General features: G+C 39.3%; 1 protein-coding gene across 6 annotated transcripts; it reads left to right on the forward strand.

Annotated features, from left to right (window-relative positions):
• Window positions 1–10802: 10802 nt before the first annotated feature.
• Window positions 10803–13139, forward strand: ARL4A (ADP ribosylation factor like GTPase 4A). Of its 6 annotated transcripts, none has more exons than XM_006929219.4 (2): window positions 10803–10942; window positions 12129–13139. In XM_006929219.4, the coding sequence occupies exon 2, from the start codon at window positions 12218–12220 to the stop codon at window positions 12818–12820; it is 603 nt and encodes a 200-aa protein (XP_006929281.1). In that variant the 5' UTR covers window positions 10803–10942; window positions 12129–12217; the 3' UTR covers window positions 12821–13139. The 6 variants fall into 6 exon arrangements, with proteins under 6 accessions (XP_006929281.1, XP_006929282.1, XP_006929284.1 ...); XM_006929220.4 differs by having other exon boundaries at window positions 12132–13139; XM_006929222.4 differs by having other exon boundaries at window positions 10809–10951; window positions 12132–13139.
• Window positions 13140–21172: the final 8033 nt, after the last annotated feature.

The raw sequence follows: 21172 nt of genomic DNA on the forward strand, positions 1-21172 counted from the left end.
CTAGTAAAGCATTTTGTTTTTCATTAGTACATGAGAACGCAAAGAAAGGAAGCAAAGATTCTACTTGACTTATAATTTTAAAATAAACCACACTTCAGTCTTCCCTTAAATGCTAAATGTAAGACAATGAAAAAGTTGCATCGTAAATAACTCATTCCTTCCTCAGGATTATAAATCATATTTGATTACTTGACTTCTTCGTTGCCTCCCTTCCACATTATAACTTGCCTCACCCGGTCAACTACTCTAATGCTGTTATACAAACTCACATATACCCACTCACACACACTCACACGGATATACTCACATGCAGACACACACACACACACACACACACACACACACTCGCACATACCATTAGGGCAAAGATCAACTGTGGTTTTCTAAATATCTATTCTAGTACTAGACTACTGCTCTAAAAACTGTTTATGAAATTGGTGTTTTAGTAAGGGAATTAATAAACAAATAAAAATGGGCTCAAGAGTAATGTAACAGAACTTTCTCTTCTCATTTTCTCTAGGATATTAGGCCATAGTTTTTCTAAATTGTCCTAATAAAATTACTTACTAGATGGTTTCTTGCAAAGAGAACTAATCTATTGTTTGTTTTATGTATATTCATAAAACTCATTTAAAGATACCTTAAACTGTTAGGGATTCTTCAATAATGGGGGAGGATATGAGGCAATATTTCTGCTATGTATCCTTTCATTAGATATTAAAGTGTTGTTTTGTCTTAATTAAAATGCCCCAAAGTGCTATGATATCAATTCTATTCTGGGTAATAACTAATTTTCCTAACTACACAGAGGTCCAGTTTAGATTAGAGAATTTGAAATTAGTTATCTAAATCCCTTATTCCGTGTTTGGCAAAAGGAGAAGCACTTTAATTATACGTGGTTGTTCTAAACAGTCATTTCAAGGGGCGCCTGGGTGTCTCAGTCGGCTAAGTGTCTGACTTTGGATCAGATCATGTACTCACAGCTCATGAGTTTGGCCCCATGTCGGGCTCTGTGCTGAGAGCACGGATCCTGCTTTAGATCTTCTGTCTCCGTCTCTCTGCCCCTCCCCATCCCTCAAAAATACATAAATATTAAAAAAGAAAATATTTTAAATAAAATAAAGAGTCATTTTAAGAGTGATTGCCACAGGGGCACCTGGGTGGTTCAGTCAGTTAAGCGTCTGACTTTGGCTCAGGTCATGATGTCATGGCTCGTGGGTTTGAGCCCCGCATTGGGCTCTGGGCTGACAGCTCAGAGCCTGGAGCCTGCTTCGGCTTCTGTGTCTCCTTCTCTCTCTGCCCCTCCACCTGCTCATGCTCTGTCTTTGTCTCTCAAAAATAAATAAACGTAAAAAAATTATGTTTTTTTTGGTTTGAAGGTAGAGGAAATTATTATTTTCAAAATCATAATTAGTTACTGCCTCAAAAGTTGTAAGGATCTGAACACTACTTTGGGTCCCCCTGCTCTTGGGATTGAGAAAACCACTGGAAGGGCGCCATGAGTTGCATTGGTTACAGCAAGTACCTGGTGACTAGTTTCGGGAGTACTGAAGTAACTACTAAACTTAATGGAGATATTTTAAATGGGGAAGCTAAGCATTCTGTTTTGTCATAATGGTGCATTCGAAGCTGTTTCTCTAGGGTCTGTTGCCTGTTTAAGAATCAGCATGTGCAAGTTATTTGTTTTGCTTTTTTCTCTGTGTAGAGTTCTGCCTTTAAGATTATCACTTGTTTTTATGGAGATCAGCTGGCTCCTGTTTGAGCAATTATTCTTAGGATGTGAAACATTCATTCAATAAATTCTGACCTCCTACTAAGTGCCAGACCCTGCAGTAGACACTAGGGGTGGAGTGGCACATGACATTGACATTCTCCTTGCCTGTGGGAAGTTATAATGGAAAAGGGGACAGATAGTGAGGGCACACAGTAAACAAATACAAATTCTAGGAAGAAGAAATAAAGCAGAGTAAAGAATCGAAAATGGTGGCGGCCATGGAAGGGGGTTCTGGGCAGATACTTGAGATATTCGGGATGGCCTTTCTCAGGAGGTAACATTTGAGCCTGGCCCTTTCTCAGGAGGTGACATTTGAGCCTGAGGGGAGAACCTTCCCCAGAAGCAGAGAGACCACACGAGAGGACCAGAAACACACCGGACATGGACTGGAGTGTGGGGTGGTAAGGCAGCAGTGGGGTGGTAAGTGGTAATTTGGTTTGGATGTATATATCCCTGGATGGGTTAGATATGGTATATGAGGATGACTCCTAAGTCCTTGCTCTGAGAAAGTAGGTAAATTGGGTGCTAATGTATAGGGTGGGATATGCTCAGTCTGAGGAGTAGGTTTAGGAATTGTTTGAGATGTTTATATTCATCTCAGTTGTGGATTTCAGGGAATAGGTCCGGGTTGGAAACAAATTTGGCAGAATAAAGGGTGTTTAAAGTCCTGGTGCTAGATGAGATTACCTAAAGACTGAGCTTTGGAGCGTTCCAACAAGAGAATGTGAATGTGACGGAGAGGATCACAATGCTCATGAAAGAGGGTAGAAATGTAAAAATGACTGGACAGGACTGGACTGTTGAAATCAGATATAACACACAGGGCTTGTTAAAAAGAGCAGAATCAGGACACATCTGTTCGGATGTGATGGCCTTACCGGGGTGCTGTCACACTGGACATTCTCACTGTCAGTCATAGCCAAAGGGACAGGTCCAAGGCCAGAGGGACACAGAGAGTAGACCTTGTTTGTGTTATGGCATGATAACTTTCCACCACTGTGCCTTTGGGCAGCTGGGTCTTGACTAGGTGTCTAGAGGCATGTGATGGCCCTCTCAGAAGAAATGGCAAACTGCCTCATGACTTAGAACCCGGCGAAACTCGCCCTTGAAGCTGCCCATAAAAGAAGTTCATGAGGAGAGTTTTGGACCCATGGGCCTGGTGAATTCTTATCTAGGAGTCATTCTATGTAAATCTGAGGTTGTACTTCTGACATTTTCTTTTTAAAGTCTTGTCAAAATTGTACCGTGGCTTTGTGCTGTAGTGGATCAAAGTGAATTAGCCTAAATTAGGACTCCCTTGAGCATAATGAAGAAGAAAAGACACTGGTGCCAGACATAGGGGACAAATCCCAGTGCCACTGCCTGTTAACCGGAAAATCAGTTAGGAGGTAAATTAACTAGTTTAGGAGAGACATTATAAGAACCAGATGTAAGTACTGGAAATGGAATGTAAAGAAAGAAATGGATTAAAGAGACAGGTGGCTAATTGTACGGGGGACAAAGGAGAATTTTTTAAATGGCTCTGAGATTTTACCTGCGGCTCTTAAATGAACTCCTATAAGCCAAAACAAGGACGAAAAGAGAAGGGTCATATTTCAGCAACAGTAATAATAAGGTGATAATTAAGTTTTGAACATTCTGGGCCTTTGGTAGAGAAGTTCAAGAGACAATTCAAAATGGAGTTTAGCTGAAAAAAACTTTCTGATATAAGGTTATGAAACATGAATAGTTTATCATGAATATGAATGATATTGACACACTTTAGAAACATAAAATGTATCCATTTTTATTCTATCAGTTGATGTTCAGGAAAATATCCTTTTGCTGGCACATCTGTTTTCCCTCAGCTTTATTGAGATATAATTGACAGGTAACATCATGTAAGTTTAATGTGTACAATGTGATGGTTTTGGTATATTGTGAAACGATTACTACAATAAAGTTAGTAAAAATATCCATCATCTCACAAGGTTCCCATTCCTGTGTGTGTGTGTGGTGATAACATTTCTGATCTACTTTCTTAGCATGTTTCAAGCAACAATACATTATGTTAATTATAGTCCCCATGCTGTACATTAGATCCTTAGAACTTATAACTAGAAGTTTGTACCCTTGACCAATATCTCCCCTTTTTTTCCTTCCTACCAATGCTTAGCAACCACCATTGTACTCTCTTTTTCTATGGTTCAACATTTTTTATTAAAAAAATTTTTTTAAATGTTTTTATTTTTGAGAGAGAGAGACAGCACAAGTGGGGGAGGGGCAGAGAGAGAGGGAGATACAGAATCTGAAGCAGGTTTCAGGCTCTGAACTGTCAGCACAGCTCAAACTCACGAACTGCAAGATATGACTGAGCTGAAGTCGGACACCCTACTGACTGAGCCACCCAGGAGTCCCTGTAGGGTTCAACTTTTTAAGATTCACAGATAAATGGTATCATACACTATTCTTTCTGTCTGATTTATTTCACTTAGCATATTGCCCACCAAGTTTGTTCATGTTGCAAATGGCAGAATTTGCTTTTTTTTTTTTTATGGTGAATAATATTCAATTGTATACATATACCACATTTTCTTTATCCATTCATCATCCGATACTTAGGTTGTTTCCATGTCTTAATATTGTGAATAATACTGCAATAAACATAGGGGTGGGGATATCTCTTCAAGACAGTGATTTCAATGTGTTGCTGGATCATGTAATAGTTCTATTTTTAATTTTTTGAGGAACCTCCATACTCTTTTCCATAGTGGCTGCACCAATTCACATTCCCACCAACAGTGCATAAGTGTTCCCTTTTCTATCCATCCAAACCAACAGGTTTTCTCTTATCTTCATAATAGCCATCCTAACAAGTGTGAGGTGATATCTCATTGTAGTTTGATTTACATTTCCCTGGTGACTAGTGATGTTGAGCACCTTGTGGTGTATCAGTTGGCTATTAGTGTGTCTTCTCTGGAAAATGTCCAGTCAGGTCCTTTACCCACTTTTAACTGAATTGAATTTTAATTGAATGTTTATATTGTTTTATGGTGGTTTTTTTTGTTTGTTTTTGGTTTTTTGTTTGTTTTGTTTTGTTTTTGCTATTGAGTTGTATGAGTTCTTTATATATTTTGGGTATTAACCACATGTCTATCTATTATCAGATAGATACTTTTCAAATATTTTCTCTTAGTCCATAGGTTTTCTTCTCATTTTGTTGATTGTTTCTTTTTCTGTGCTGAGGCTTTTTAGTTTGATGTAATCCCACTCATTGATATTTGCTTTTGTTGCTTGTGCTTTTAGTGTCAGATTTAAAACATTATTGCCAAGACCAGTGTCAAGGAGACTCTTCTATTTTCTTCTAGAAGTTTCATGGTTTCAGGTCTTACATTTAAGTCTTTAAGGATAAGAGTCCAATTTCATTCTTAGCCAATGAATATCCAATTTTCCTATCCCCTTCTGTTGAAGAGACTGTCCTTTTCCTATTGAGTATTCTTGGCACCTTTGTCATAGATTAGTTAAGCACATATGCATGACAATTTCTGGGATCTCAGTTCTATTCTATAGAAGTGTTCTGTATGTCTGTATTCATGGCATTGCCATACTTGTTTTATTACTATAGTTTTATAATATACTTTGAAGACAGAAAGTGTGATGCCTCAAGCTTTGTTCTTTCTCAAGATTGCTTTGGTTATTTGGGGTCTTTTGTGGCTTCATATGGATTTTAGGATTATTTTTACTATTTTTGTGAAAAAGATCATTGGAATTTGGGGAGAGATTGCAGTCAGTCTATTGATTGCTTGGGTTAATATGAACATTTTAACAATATAAATTCTTGAGATCCACGAGCACAGAATATCTTTTCATTTATTTGTGTCCTCTTTAATTTCTTTCATCAGTGCTTTATACTTTTCAGTGTATAGATCTTTTTTATTATTTTACTATTTATTTTATTTTACTTTTATTTTATTTTATTTTATTTTATTTTATTTTAGAGACAGAGCACACAAGCAGGGGAGAGAGGCAAAGGGGAAGAGACATAAAATCCTAAGCAGGCTCCATGTTCAGTGTGGAGCCCGACACTAGCCCACTAGCAGAATGCCAGGCTCATGCCTGAAACCCTGGGATCATGACCTGAGTGTAAATCAAGAGTTGGATGCTCAACTCACTGAGCCATCCAGGTGCCCAGTGTACAGATCTTTTGCTTTCTTAGTTGAATTTATTCCTACATATTCTATTTTTCTGGTCTTATTGTAAGTGGGATTATTTATTTTGTTTATATAGTTTGCTAGTGTATAAAAACACAGCTGATTTTTTATGTTGATTTTGTATCCTACAACTTTACTGAATTTGCTTACTAGATGCAAGGTTTTTTTCTGGAGTCTTTAGTGTTTTCTATATATAAGATCATATCTGCAAACCATGACAATTTTATTTCTTCTTTTCTGATTTAGATGACTTTTATTTCTTTTTCTTGCTTAATTGCTATGTCTAGAACTTCCAGTACTATGTTGAATAGGAATGGTGAATGGGACTGGGCACTTTTGTCTTGTTGCTGGTTTAAGAGAAAAAGCTTTGAACCTTTCACCATTGGGTATGATATATCTGTGGGCTAGTCTTATATGACCTTTATTATGCTGACATACATTTCTTCATACTCAGTTTATTGAGAGTTTTTATCAAAAAGGATGTTAAATTTTTCAAATGCTTTTTCTGAATCTTTTGAGGTGATCATATGACTTGCATTCTTTTTTTTTTTTTAATGTTTATTTTATTTTTGAGAGAAAGAGAGCACAAGCAGGGTAGGGACAGAGAGAGAGGGAGACAGAGAATCCAAAGCAGGCTCCAGGCTCTGAGCTGTCAGCACAAAGCCTGATGCGGGACTCATACTCACAAGCCTTGAGATCATGACCTGAGCCCAAGTCAGACACTTAACTGACTGAGCCACCCAGGTGCCCCACCCTTTTTTTTTTTTTTTTGCATTCTTAATTCTATTAATGTGGTATATCACATTTATTGATTTGCATATTTTGAACCAAACTTGAGGTGTTAAAATGTTACTTGACATTTTTATTTTTTCTTAAAGTAGGTATTTATAGCTATAAACTTTCCTCTTAAAATTGCTTTTGCTGCATCTAAGAAGTTTTGTTCTGTTGTTTCCATTTTCATTTGTCTCATAATTTTTTAGATTTTTTTATTCTTCTTTGATCTGTTATTTGTTCCAGAGTATGCTATTTAATTTCCATGTATTTGTGAATTTTCCAGTATTTCTCCTGTTAGTGATTTCTAATTTTATCCCATTGTGGTCAGAAAAGATACTTGATGTATTTTGAATCTTCCTGAATTTATTGAGACTTGTTTTGTGATCTAACATACGATCTGTCTTGACTCATGTTCCAAATGGGTTTGAGAAGAATGTGTATTCTACTGCTGTTGGATGAACTGTTCTGTATATGTCTGTTAGGTCTATTTGGTCTATGGTGTTGTTCAACTGCTGTTTCCTCATTGATTTTCTGCCTGGGTGATTTATCTATTGTTGAGAATGGAGGATTAAAGTCCCCCTAACACATCTTTTTTTTTTTTTTTTTCCTATGGGAAATTATAATCTCCTCTTTTTGGATGTTTGAGCATATCATAGATGTTATGCTTCCGTGCTCTGTGTACTGTTGCTTCTAGCTGCAATTCTTTTCCCCTACACTTTGTCTGGTATTGAGTTCTTTTAATATTCAGCTTTAAAATTACATTTTTTCCTGACCTTGACTCTGTCAGATAAAGTTTGTACAAGTATATGACTTGATAATAAGTTCTATTTTACCACTCAGAAGTCCTATTGTATATCGTAGCAATTATGTGCTGTGTGTCTATTGCCTCCACTGAACCAATTCCTTCCACCATAGCCCATGCCTTCTGTTTACCCAGACCTTCAAACTTGGGAGATTCCAGTAAATATGTACTAGTTATAAGCCTATGTGAGGTATCCTAGAAAACCCAACCCTGTTCTAGTTATAAGCCCAAGTGAGGTATCCTAGAAAACAGTGTGCAAAGGTCATGAAGGACATTAGCTACGGTGTGTGTTTGCTTAATTTAAGCACATCATAGAAAATCAGATTATGGAAGAGGAAAAATGCTACAGGCATCAGATTTGATCTGGGTCCTGGTATTCAAAAAGGAGAAAAAAGGTAAATTACTCAATTGTATTTCAAAGGAGAAAGCTTACGGATTTCTTAAGATCAGTATTTCTTCAAAATGTCTCACCATTTAACCTGAGATTCTTGTTGGATACAGATCACTAGCTCCTTCCCTAATGATTCTCATTTGGCAGGTCTGTGATGGAGACCAAGAATGTATATTTTTACAACCACTACCAGATGCTTCTCCTTATTAGTAAAGTTTGGAAAACCATAACTAAAGGCAGGGGTTCACAGAACCTCTTGTCTAACTTTTTCATGGTGCCTCAGGCCCAAAGAAATATCCCAAATTTCCATTTAAGTAGATAGATCCAGTCAGCTTAATAGTTACAGTTGTTAATAGAGTCCAACAGATGGCACTGTGTTTCCCTCAAAAAGTTAAAATCTCCCATAGAATCCTCATGAGTTCCTGAGGCACCCCAGAGCACCTCAACACGCAGCCTATGAACTATAGCTTAAAAGGAACACTTTCCTGGAATAGCATCTAAATAAAATATCTGAACTTGCCTTCTACAGGAAGGTTGTGCAACAAAGTAAATGGTGTATTCCATTAATTCCATTGCTTTTTATATCATTTAATGCAGTTTTCGTATGGTTGTTATTACTTACAGAGGAGGAGTATCATTTTTCTCTAAAGAGCTGGAGAGAAAATATTTTAGGTTTTGTGAGCCATAAGTGGCCTCTATTGTATATTCTTATCTTTTCTGTTGCAGCCCTTTAACCATGTAAAAACCATTCTTATCTCCTGATATAGGCAAATTCACACAGGCTGTAGTTTGCCAACCCTGTTCTAGTTATAAGCCTATGTTATTAGCATTAAGTGTAATTCCATGAAGGTGATTCTGCCAGGGTAGAAACTCTTAGTATTTTCCCATCTCCTTTTTTCTCCAGGGAAAAGTGTACAGATATGCACCCTTGCAACTAACAGGGAAAGGCCTACTTAATTGTAAAGCTATTGTAAACACAAGGCTGTTAGGGACTCTTGTTCTTAATTCTTGATTTCATGACAATTTTCAAGTTTTTCCAGTTTAATAAAGAATATTTGTTAAATTTCTAAGAAAAGACTAGTTATTACACTAAGCCCTTTATCATTTACTTGCTGATTATTGTAAATGGCTAATGCTAACTAATGGCTGTAAATGGCTAATGATAACTAACAAGGCAAGCTTTAGCTTACACTAGATTCAGCAACTCGATGTAATATGCTATTTGAGATTTCTAGCTTTATTTTCAAAATTAGTGGTGTGGTCTTGAAAATATACACTGTACTTAGACATAAAGTTTTATGTCTATTCTTTAAAATAATTTTTTAATGTTTATTTTTAAATTTTTTTTCAACGTTTATTTATTTTTGGGACAGAGAGAGACAGAGCATGAACGGGGGAGGGGCAGAGAGAGAGGGAGACACAGAATCGGAAAGAGGCTCCAGGCTCTGAGCCACCAGCCCAGAGCCTGACGCGGGGCTCGAACTCACGGACCGCGAGATCGTGACCTGGCTGAAGTCGGACACTTAACCGACTGCGCCACCCAGGCGCCCCTAATGTTTATTTTTGAGAGAGGAGAGAGAGAGAGAGAGAGAGAGAGAGAGAGAGAGAAGCAGAGTGTAAGAAGGGCAGGGCAGGGAGAGGAGGAGACACAGAATTCAAAGTAGGCTTCAGGCTCTGAACTGTCAGCACAGAGCCCCACCTGGGGCTAGAACTCATGAACTGTGAGATCACAACTGGAACTGAAGTTGGAGGCTTAACAGACTGAGCCACCCAGCTGCCCCTTATGTCTGTTACTTTAAAAAAATCTAGTAATAAAGGTAATAAATATCACTAGCAATGATGGTGTTGAGAAACATAAATTTCTTGAGGAAACTTCAATCTGTATTTTCAAAGTGAAATTGTTTTTAATGTGCACCATGTATATTCTTCCAAGTTCCAATCTCTTACAGTCGCAACCCAAAAGATGTTTGTTGACACTTTCCCAGTACCACACCTTCAATGTTGTCTAAGTATCCTGAAATTATCAGTGATCACATTTTTAATTAAATTTTTTCATGTGTCAATTTGGTTACTCTTTTGCTCCCAATGAGACCAACATTCCAGGAGACAGAGACAAGGTCTGATTTCTTCACCATTCTATCCCTGAGGACATAGAATTGTCCTTACTGCCTGTTAAGTCAGGCTTGACTTATGAGTCAAGCACACAACTGCCATTTAGGGTCAGAATTATTCAACAGGAAGCATTAGGCATTTAATGACTAGTAAGTAGACCTTAAGTTCCACTAATTTTCCTTGGGTTAATAGAAACGCCTATTTAATGTTTCAGTTTATTTCCTCATTTGTGAAACCGGGATATTTCTACCTCACGGGGATGTTGCTAGGGTCGTGTGGGAGAGAGGGAATTTATTTGCTTTGCAAAAGGATGATGAGTTTCAGACACCATTCTGCCCCAGACGTTCAGGCCAGTTACTGAGGCACGCCCACGTCATCCCGTTATATAAGGGGCCCGCCCGTCCGGGATCTTCTGAAATCTCTGACGGTACGTCACCGGCCACCGCCCAGAGGACACCGTACGGCGCCGGGAGGATAGGCGGTGCAGGGTGGGACCCGCCGGGAACTGTCTCAAGCCACCCGCCGGCTGGAGAAAGCGTCGGAGACAGCAACTGCTCTGGAAGCTGAAGCCGGAAGCTCCGCCCGACCTCGCCTGTGGCGGGTTCGGGTTAGGCCAGTTCGAACGTGACCTTGTTTTGCCGTTGCTAGGAGACCGGGCTCCCGCCCGCCCCCCAATGGCCAGCTCCCGGGTGCGCGCTGAAGGGGGGCGGGGCCGCGGTTGCTGAGCTGAGGGATCGGCCGGGCACCGTTAGGAGGCCTGGCGCACGGCGCCAGCCGGGCGCCCCTAGAAGCCGCGTATCACCCTCGGCCACCAACGGGGCCTCACTGGTGCCTTCCGACAGGTAGCAGCGCGCTCCCGAGCGGCTGTGAGCGACGCTGGGTCCAGACCAGGAAAGACGGTGAGTCAGGTGAGCCGCAGCGGGGCGGGCAGCTGGTGTGGCCACGCCCTGCCGAGGGAGAGGAGGCGGCCGGGTGCGGAGGGGCGAGGTATAGGGATCGTGCTGGTGGGACAGTGACCCTGCCCGTGCGGGAGCCGCACATCGAATCATTCACGCCTGGGGGTTAGCACGGCCTCGGCGAGCACCTTTCACCAGCGGACGAAGGGTTAACGCGCCGCCGGTGATCGTGGGTCCCGGATGTGGGAGCCCTGGCCCGGCGTTCGCCGGCCGCGCTGCAGGTGCGCCAGAGCGGGCGGAACGAGGTGTCTGGCAGCGACCTGACCGGCCGGTCGAGGCTCCTTGTCACCTGCAGGGGCCACTCGGCTTCCTCCGTGGGCGCCTTGTTTTCTAACTTAAGGGCAACAGGTGGTGCCTGTGGACCGAGGGAGAGCCCTGCTCGGCCGCACTGGGAGCGGCAGTTATTCTCACCAATTAGGGCACTGGGGCGTGTGTGTATTGGACGTGCTGACGCGGGTGACCAATGGGATTTGGGCTCGTGGGTGGGCAGTGAGGAGTGGGCGTGGTCAGAGTCCGAAGCTACGGTTTCTAGTGCAGCAACTGCCAGAGCTGCGTGGAGAGCTAAGCTGAGCGGTCGTGGGGTGCTTTTCTCTACAACCCCGTGCGTGAAAAACGTCTAACAAATGCTTTCCTATTTGGATCCAGACTCCAGTTCCGGAGGTGAGAGCACTGTGCTGTTTGCCAGGGGGGGCGAGGGGGGGCGGGGGTGGTGGTTCGTGAAGGGGGGATAATAGTGACCCTGGGTATGCTGTTAAGCACGTGGAATTAGATCCCTAAAATAGGATTACGTGTTACGAGTTTTCTGCCAAAAAAGGCACTTCTGTGGTTATTGTAAGTCGAACCAGATACTGGTGATTAGGTTATCTTCAGAATGAGGTCTTTGAGATTTGGAACCCAGGGACGTAGAGAAGTACGTGTTACTGCAATTTTCATGACTGTGAAAGAATTTGAATCACAAGGATTATTCTGTCTTTTGCCTTGGTTTGCGTGCGTTTCAGATCTCATTTGGCTTATTTACTCAAACAAGTTTTATTTTCAAGTTCCTCGTCTTAACATAAGAAGAAAGGGAGAGAGAAAAACAGTTGTAGTACGGTATTTCAAAGAATAACTTATTCATTTTTCCCCTCAGCAGTCTTGTAGCTGGATCCCCTAGGAAGAGAAATTCTGAAGCCGTAAGAAGAAAGCATTTCAATTTGGAACACTAATTTGCACCTGGAAATGGGGAATGGACTGTCAGACCAGACTTCTATCCTGTCCAGCCTGCCTTCATTTCAGTCCTTTCACATTGTTATTTTGGGTTTGGACTGTGCTGGAAAGACAACTGTATTATACAGGCTGCAGTTCAATGAGTTTGTAAATACTGTACCTACCAAAGGATTTAACACTGAAAAAATTAAGGTAACCTTGGGAAATTCTAAAACAGTCACCTTTCACTTCTGGGATGTAGGTGGCCAGGAGAAATTAAGGCCGCTGTGGAAGTCATATACCAGATGCACAGATGGCATTGTGTTTGTTGTGGACTCTGTTGATGTTGAAAGAATGGAAGAAGCCAAAACTGAACTTCATAAAATAACCAGGATATCAGAAAATCAGGGAGTCCCTGTACTTATAGTTGCTAACAAGCAAGACCTGAGGAACTCATTGTCTCTCTCAGAAATTGAGAAATTGTTAGCAATGGGTGAACTGAGCTCTTCCACTCCCTGGCATTTGCAGCCCACCTGTGCAATCATAGGAGATGGACTGAAGGAAGGACTTGAGAAACTACATGATATGATAATTAAAAGAAGAAAAATGTTGCGGCAACAGAAAAAGAAGAGATGAATGGTAATACCTTTTCTATCTGTGTGGAGTAGGTTTTCTCCAGTCTGGTTTTGACAAATGGAAGAGTGTCTACAGCCTGGTTTGCCTGCCTGCCCTCCTGGATGCTGATAAAGCTTTGTTTTGTTGAACAATCAGATGCCCAACTCTTTTGCCTTGTGGAAGATGCGTAAATGCAGTGCTTCTTAAAATGGTCTCTTCTCCCTACCCCACAAATCTTTTGGTACTACCATTCTGGGAAGCCAAGCATGGATAGCAAATTGACCAGAAAACACTTGTGGAAATTTGACCTGAAGTTAGTGAAATAAAACTTTGAAGAGTATCTGCCTAGTGTTTTGTATTTGCATCTTTTGGGGGGAAGCCTTTACGAGGAAATTACAATAGAAGGCTCTGTATGTTAAGATGAAATGCTAATGAATGGAAATGTTAAGGTAGATTAATATATATACAGTTGTATTGATCACATTGGTCCAACCAGTAAGGGATAAGGAGGAAGTGTTTGTTTTTTTAAGTTTTGGCCAAATGCATTTTGACATTTTCTGGAATCAAATGATGTAATGCTCTATCTTAATTCTGGGCAATGTTTTAAATTGGTCTAACTTAAAATAATAAAAATAAGGTATTGGCATATTCAAGTGCATGAATTAGTTTTCCTGACAATGCATGTTTTGGTGTGTAGTTGTTTACTTTTTAGAAGTAGCTATGCATCTTTCTCCATGGTCAGGTTTAAAACACCCTTTGGGGGATTTAGGGCTGTTGTAGAAATAGTTTATTGTCAGGAGCACTTTCACTTGAACCTAAAATAAGTTACTTAATTTTTTTATATCGTAAATTAGGGCACGTAGACTAATCATAAATGCACACGCTTGGTATATGTATGGATTTATGAAGAAAGCAATTGACGAATTCAGTCAAGAGGATGTAATTACAGTACATGGTCTCTAAAGTATTCCAGTTGTAAAATATTTGTTTTCTTGACGCTGGCTGAACACAGATGTGGTTTCATATATTTTTGTAGTCTTTTGAGAGGAGCAAAAGCTTTATAAACAACACCTGATGCACTGTGGAGTGAAAATGTAAGAGGTATCCTATAAGTGCTCTGAGCTTTAATTTTTTGTTTACAATCCAAGCAGCGTTATGTGGGCAGTCAAGTCCTGATTATAAGGTAGGAAGAAATGAAACAGTACTGCTGATAAAAATTACGGTTCTAGAAAATGAAGGAGAAAGTAGCAAAGCTATGTTTTATGAAAATTCGCTGGTGCTGTTTACACTGGAATCCAAAAAACCCTCTAAATTAAAAGGAGGAAAACCCTCTACCTGATTCTTACCTACAAGCAAGGACTTATTTCCAGTGATCGTATATTAGCAAATCTACATAATTTCTACGTGTAAAGCCAACAGCTGTTTGTTCTGAAGATAACCAAAAGGACTGCACTTTGCTAACAGGCTTTTATTTGGATTTGGTTTTCTGTTTTGGGGGTTGGTTTTGTTTTTAGTGGTACAGTTAGGTTTTCGGAACCTCGATCCTTGTTACACACGAAATAAAGTAGCTTCCTGTGGAGCTCTCGTTGTTAAATGTACCTGCACTAGTGACATTCACTTAGAATGTTTATATTTATAAAAACGTGGATAATAACTACGAATAAAGTACTGGAGGCACTAGGAGAACAGTGTTTGAGTTTTAATGTATTTCCATTTGCTGAAGCTTTTAATGAGGTGTGTAAAAACAACCCTGACAGCTGAGTTACAGAGTCCTAAAGTAGTTTTATTTCTCTGAAGTGTGGCAGAGGCACCAAAGACTGTTGTCTGGGAGAACCTTTTTTTTTTTCCTTTCTCTGAATGAAATCATGATATACTCTAAACATCACTAGATCCGTGATGGATTAATAAAGCTTGCTGAAAAAAACAAAACAAAACAAAAACAGGGAATGGATTTAGATTTTTAGCCTTCCGGTACTTTGTATATACTTGCTGTATAAAATTGTACTGTTTTAACGATCACTTGAAAGTTTAAGCGTGCTGACCCTTATTTTGTAGCCTAAGAATTTGATAAGCAAATTCATGTTATCTAAGCATTTCATATTTAGTGCACAACTGAACAACAAAATAGCGACACTACTATACTAGCTTTTATTTATGAAATACATTTTCAACTCCAAAACTGGTTGTAATGTTTTCCATTTTGCTAAGTTGAAGTTCCCCAGCACCTTTTCTAGCTATTAATACCATAGGATGATGGGATGGTAGGAATCTTCCCACAATACACCCAAAGAGTTTAGACAATGCTCTTATATCCAGTTTTTTATTAAGGTACAACTTTTCTCAAGTGTATTTCTAAAATATTTTCTTATAGTTAAGGTTACTTGGTTTAATACCAAACCTTAAGGACTGGATGATTCTAAATGCAAATTACTATCAAAGAAAGTTAAATATAAAAAAGTTTAGGGTAATTCCCAAATGGATTATAAGCATTTAGGGGGAAAAAAAAAAGAGTTGTGTAGTTTATGTAGCCACCATAGGTTTACTAAGAGTCATGGAAAAATGAATGAAGCCTTGGAAGTTGAAAAGTGAAGCTACTGGTAAAAATAAATGTATGGAGAGAAAATGACTAGCATGTAGAAGCTTGATGGTTTCTGAGCAGAGGGAAAGACATAGAATGTTTTTGTTGTACAAGCCATTTGACACTTAAACGGTGTTTGGTTAATTATTCATATTGACCTGGAGGGAGGTCTTAGGTAGAGTGTTTTCGGGGGTTCTATTTAATACAACAATTTCATCAGTAATGTAAACACGATGGTTTCTTAAGTGATAGCAAAAGACACAAAAAATGTTTTGTTTTTTTTTTAACTTTTGGTGATGTAACACTCAGCATTTAGTTAATACAACTTGGAACTTTGAATATAGCATCGTCTGAAGTTGGAATTTTACATTTAAGGTTTCAATTTAGCAGAAGATTCTTACATGGATAGTGGTAATGCTTGTGTAACATTGTGAATGTACTTAATGCCACTGAGTTACGTGTCCGAAAATTGTTAAAAATAGTAAATATTGTATATATATTTCACCATGATAAAAGATTTAGAATATTAAGTGTACACTTCATTTCAAAGAATCAGCCAAAAGTAAAGTGAGGGCATCCTAATTTAGAGGCGAAATTTCATTATAAATTTCGTGGAAGATGGGTATTTTTTAAAAATTTTTTTTAATGTTTATTTATTTCTGAGACAGAGAGAGAGACAGAGCACGAGTGGGGGAGGGGCAGAGAGAGAGGGAGACACAGAATCAGAAGCAGGCTCCAGGCTCTGAGCCGTCAGCTCAGAGACTGATGCGGGGCTTGAAGTCACAAACCATGAGATCATGACCTGAGCCGAAGTCGGTCACTCAACCGACTGAGCCACCCAGGCACCCCGAAGATGGGTATTTAAAGCTTAATATGAACGAATGTAGCATGCTAAAACTAATAATCATAAAATTAGTATTAAAATATGTGCTATAATAGTCTAAACCACAGCTGAAGTATGTACCCAAGATAGAACTGTAGGAATAACTACACGGGAGGCTAGTGGAGCTTCAGAGTCAGGTGAGGGTTCAAATCCCAGCTCTCCCACTATATACTTGTAACCTTTTGGCAAGTTCTTTGAAACTTCTCATGATGTGAGTACCCTCCTGGTAAAATAAAGACTGTCACAGAGAATTTTGAGAGAATTGAGTGAAATAATGTCAGCTATTTAGCTCTTTATTTCATAAGAACTCAATAAATGGTAGCTATTATTGTTAACCAATATGGATCACTAGGTGTTGAGAGGCAGTTGATAATGATTGTAGAAATTCAAATTTGATTCTTAGATACACGATTTACTAGTTTCATTTTGGACAATTTATTCGCCCTCAGCCTTAGTTTCTTCACTGGTAAAATGAGCATATACCTACTATTTGGGTTTAATTGACTAAAAGGATTAAATAAACAACGAATGAATACCTGACACATGGTAAACATTGAATGGATACCTGTTAATAACCAGGATATTTTCTGATAAATGTACTTAAAACCTATTCTGGAGAGGAATGTGACACAGAAAGCTCCTAATTTGTTTTTCTTAGCACTCCTGCAGTATGGCACAGAATGGGAGGTTAGTGGAGCCTGGGTAAGACTAAACATAGTGAATTCTCTTGAAATCCACATCATTTCCTTAAATTTCTAAAGCACCAGTCAACTTAGCAAATATAATCTCACCTTCCCCAGTAAGAAACAAAATTAAAATCATGGTTATTTTTGGGGATAGACATAAATCAAAATAGAACACCGCAGAAATTAAAAATCTGGAACTGTGTACATTGTGGTTCAAAATATCTCAAGATCGTTATTAATTTGTAAATTTTATCTAGTGATGAGTAGGGATTTGTATGCTGAAACTTGTATGGAAACTTAATATTTGTGGGCATGTCTGGTGGATGATGACGGACAAATGTGCGTGCTGTGTTATTTTCTAATTTCAGTTTGGGGTCATGTTTTTATGTGTTCTGCTTATGTTTTGTCGAAGTTGAGATTACCCATATTAGGCGTTGGGTTATAAAGAAATTGAGTAGAAAATCCTGGATTATTAGCCAAAATAAGCCTATACTTTTTTTGGCCCTCTCTTCTGTGAGTCTGTAATAAGGAAGAAATTAAAGCAGTGCCAAAATAGAAGTATTATCTGGACCATTGTACCCACCCCTTTCCTTCCTGTTTGAAGACTAACTCAGGTAATGCATCTTTGTGTGTGTGTGTGTGTGTGTGTGTGTGTGTGTGTGTGTGTGCGCTGTATTTATGTCTTCTAAATGAGTGAAACTGGTATGGGTTCTCAAAGTATGGTTCCTGGAACAGAAGTATTAGCATTACCAAGAAACTTGCTAGAAATGCAAATTCTTAGGCTCTATTCCAGTAAAAATTTGGGTTTGGGCCCAGCAGTCTGGGCTCTCATAAGCCCAGCAGGTGATTCTGAGCTTCACTAAAGTTAACCATTGAGTTAACAGAAAACCCAGGCATTTATCATGCTAAAAAAGTTGAGTTAAGATAAATTCCAATACCATAAGATTTAGGCCTTTTTTAACCATGCTTTTTCAGAAGCATGATGTTTGACTTAAAGTAGTCATCCAATAAAACCTAGCTGAATAAACTTTAATCATGCCAGCAGAAACATATCTTTCATTTTATACATATACATAAGGGAAAGGAGCTTTGTGAACTGTGTGCTAAGATGTATAGCATCCTCAAAATGAGTGGTTGTTGCGCCTGGGTGGCTCAGCGGGTTGAGTGTCCGACTTTGGCTCAGGTCATGATCTCACAGTTCCTGAGTTAGAGCCCTGCCTTGGGCTCTGTGCTGACAGCTCAGAGCCTGGAGCCTGCTTCAGATTCCGTGTCTCCTTCTCTCTGCCCCTACCCCTATTCCATTGTGTCTCTTTCTCTCAAAAATAAATAAACATTAAAAAGAAATTTAGGGGTCCCTGTGTGGTTCAGTCGGTTAAGCGTCAGACTTCCGCTCAGGTCAAGATCTTCCTGCTCCTGGGTTCAGCCTTGATCCTGCGTCAGACTCTGTCTCCTCTGCCCCTCCCCTGCTTTGTGCTCTCTCTCTCTCTCTCAAATATAAATAAACATTAATTAATAATAATAATAATAATGGGTGGTTGAAGAGAGACTGTGAGGTTGATTCATTTCAATGATGCTCTAGTTTTGTTTTATTTTTTTAAATTTTTTTAGTGTTTATTTATTTATTTTAATGTTTTTATTTATTTTTGAAGGAGAGAGAGAGACAGCATGAGTGGGGGAGGAACAGAGAGAGAGGGAGACACAGAATCCGAAGCAGGCTCCAGGCTCTGAGCTGTCACCACAGAGCCCGATCTGGGGCTTGAACCCACGAACTGTGAGATCATGACCTGAGCCGAAGTCGGACGCTTAACCGACTGAGCCACCCAGGTGCCCCAATGATGCTCTAGTTTTAAATAAAAATCTTAACCTTTTATTATGACAAATCTCAAACTTACATAAAAGTAGAATAGCTTAATGAACACCCAAGTATCTCTCATCTAGTTTCAGTAATTATCAATTTTTGGCCAATCTCGTTTACTCTGTATTCCATCCACCTCCTTCTCTGTGACCTTCTCCTCTCTCCCCTGTACTATTTTGAAGTCCTAAAAATAACATTTTATTTATAAATAGTTTATGTCTCTAAAAGATAAGCACTGTTTTTTTTTAATTTCAAGTTTTTATTTAAGTTCTTGTTAATGTATAGTGCAGTACTGGTTCAGGAGTACAATTTAGTGATTCACCACTCACATATAACACCCAGGATAGGCACTCTTCTTAAAAATAATCTCAATATCATCACATGTAAAAAAAATACTTTTTCAAAATAATCAAATATCTGTTCAATGTTTAGATTTCCCCAATGACTTTAAAATTTTGAAAAGTTTTTTTGCACTGGAAGACATCTGCTATGGAACAGTCTGGTTGAAAAAGGACTTAATCTTGTCTTTCTATCGCTGCTGTATGTAATATCAACATGAATATGAATAGTCATGTTTCCTTTTTAATGCAGAAATGGAATAACTAAACAGCAGGTAAGATTGGAAACCATGGGCATCCAGTGGGTGAATGTATTTTTTAAATATTAAAATGAGAAATACTTGTCCCCCTTAATCCATTATCTACCTATCTATAGATACCCTGAAATGGGTCAGTAGCAAAATGGAGTTCCCCGGAACAACGTTTTCCCAAACTGGCTATACCACAGAATGGCTTAAGGAGCTTTTAGAACTCCCTAGACTGTACCTGGGACATTTTGAATCAAGTATCTAGAGGATGGAGCCAGTAACTTATTTTCAAACTCTTGCTAGCTTTTTAACACACCTACATTGGCTAGATTTAGAAACCATTGCTTTGTTGGGGATGATAGAGGGATGGTACATTTAGTGGCAGATAAAGAGATCATAAATAGAACTGGCTGGTTGAACGTTTACCTGGCTGTCTTAGATCCTTTTTTTTTTCCCCATGAGGTGTGATTTTCTGTTGGTTTGACATTGATGTCAAAATAACCAAACTGAGAACTTTGATTCAAAGACAGATTGGATAGCTTAGGGGAAATCTGAGAAAGCCCAGCGGAAAGGCAATATGGAATAGACACTCTTCCTTCCATGGACTGTGTGTATAGTTGATGCTAAGGGGAGGAAGGAATCCTGGAAATTGATAAGGAGTCCTGCTCATCTCAGAAAAACTACAGACCAGTTAGAGACTTAGAGATAAAATACTAACTTGCCTGCAATGTTGCTTTTCTGTAATCCTCATGGGAACTTTGGATATCACAGGCTTCAATGATCATGATCATGACCAATTATTTTGGGACTACCAGGTCTGATAAAGAAAAATCACAGATGTATTATAGTTGCAACACCTAAATAAAATGGGTGTTGCCAAAGGATCTAGACTAAACCCCTGACACATTTGATTAATAAAATAAACAAACACTTTCAGTCCTTCAGTTTGGTGGACAAAGATGGTTCATTCCTCTTGCTGGATCAGTCTGTCAACGATACCCCATGCTAAACTCTGGTACTTGTTTTCAATTTTACAGAGAGTTAAAACCACGATCTTGACCTATATTGGCTATGTGACTGAACGCAAGTTACTTAATTTCCCTGAGTTGCAGCCTTCTCACCTTAAAATGGTGATACTCCCTCTCTTACAGGGTTATATTGTGAAAGACTTGTAAGTCATCTGGTATGATTCTGGCACATACATCAAACATTCACTCAAGAAGTATTTGAATGACTGCCTCGTGCTGCCAGGTGTTTGGGATACAGCAGTGAGCAAAACCAGAGATGGGTACTGTTTCTATCTTCTGCACTAGAAAGTAAGCTCCAGCAGGGTAAGGAATTTATCCATTGTTGTATCCTTCACGCTTAAAATGCTACATGGCACGTGCACATACTCACCACTTAAAGGGCAGAGGAAGGACAACAATAGGAGGGGCTGACTGTTGATAGAGTCGTTTGGGAAGATTTTTCTGATCTATCCAAAGAGCTATGGAGAGACTAGAGGGAAAAGCATTTCAGGCAGAGGGCCTTTCGATGCAAAGGCCTTGACTCTGACAATCACTAAATTGAGTTGAGAACTGAGAGTAGACTTGAAGGGTCAGAACTAGTGAGAAAAGGAGAAAATGGCAGGACATGAAGTTGAAAGATCGGGGTAAGACTTTTTATGTAGTTTGACAACTGTGTTTTAGTGAGACTATTTAGTTTGCTTTTATTTTGTCTTTAACATTTATCTATTTTTGAGAGACAGAGAGACACGGAGCTTTAGTGGGGGAGGGACAGAGAGAG

Source organism: Felis catus, chromosome A2 (genome assembly GCF_018350175.1).
Source record: "Felis catus isolate Fca126 chromosome A2, F.catus_Fca126_mat1.0, whole genome shotgun sequence".
Lineage (NCBI taxonomy): Eukaryota > Metazoa > Chordata > Mammalia > Carnivora > Felidae > Felis > Felis catus.

Coding starts and splice junctions, on each gene's coding strand:
- ARL4A (XM_006929219.4), top strand. CDS start 12,218: ATGGGGAATGGACTGTCAGACCAGACTTCTATCCTGTCCAGCCTGCCT.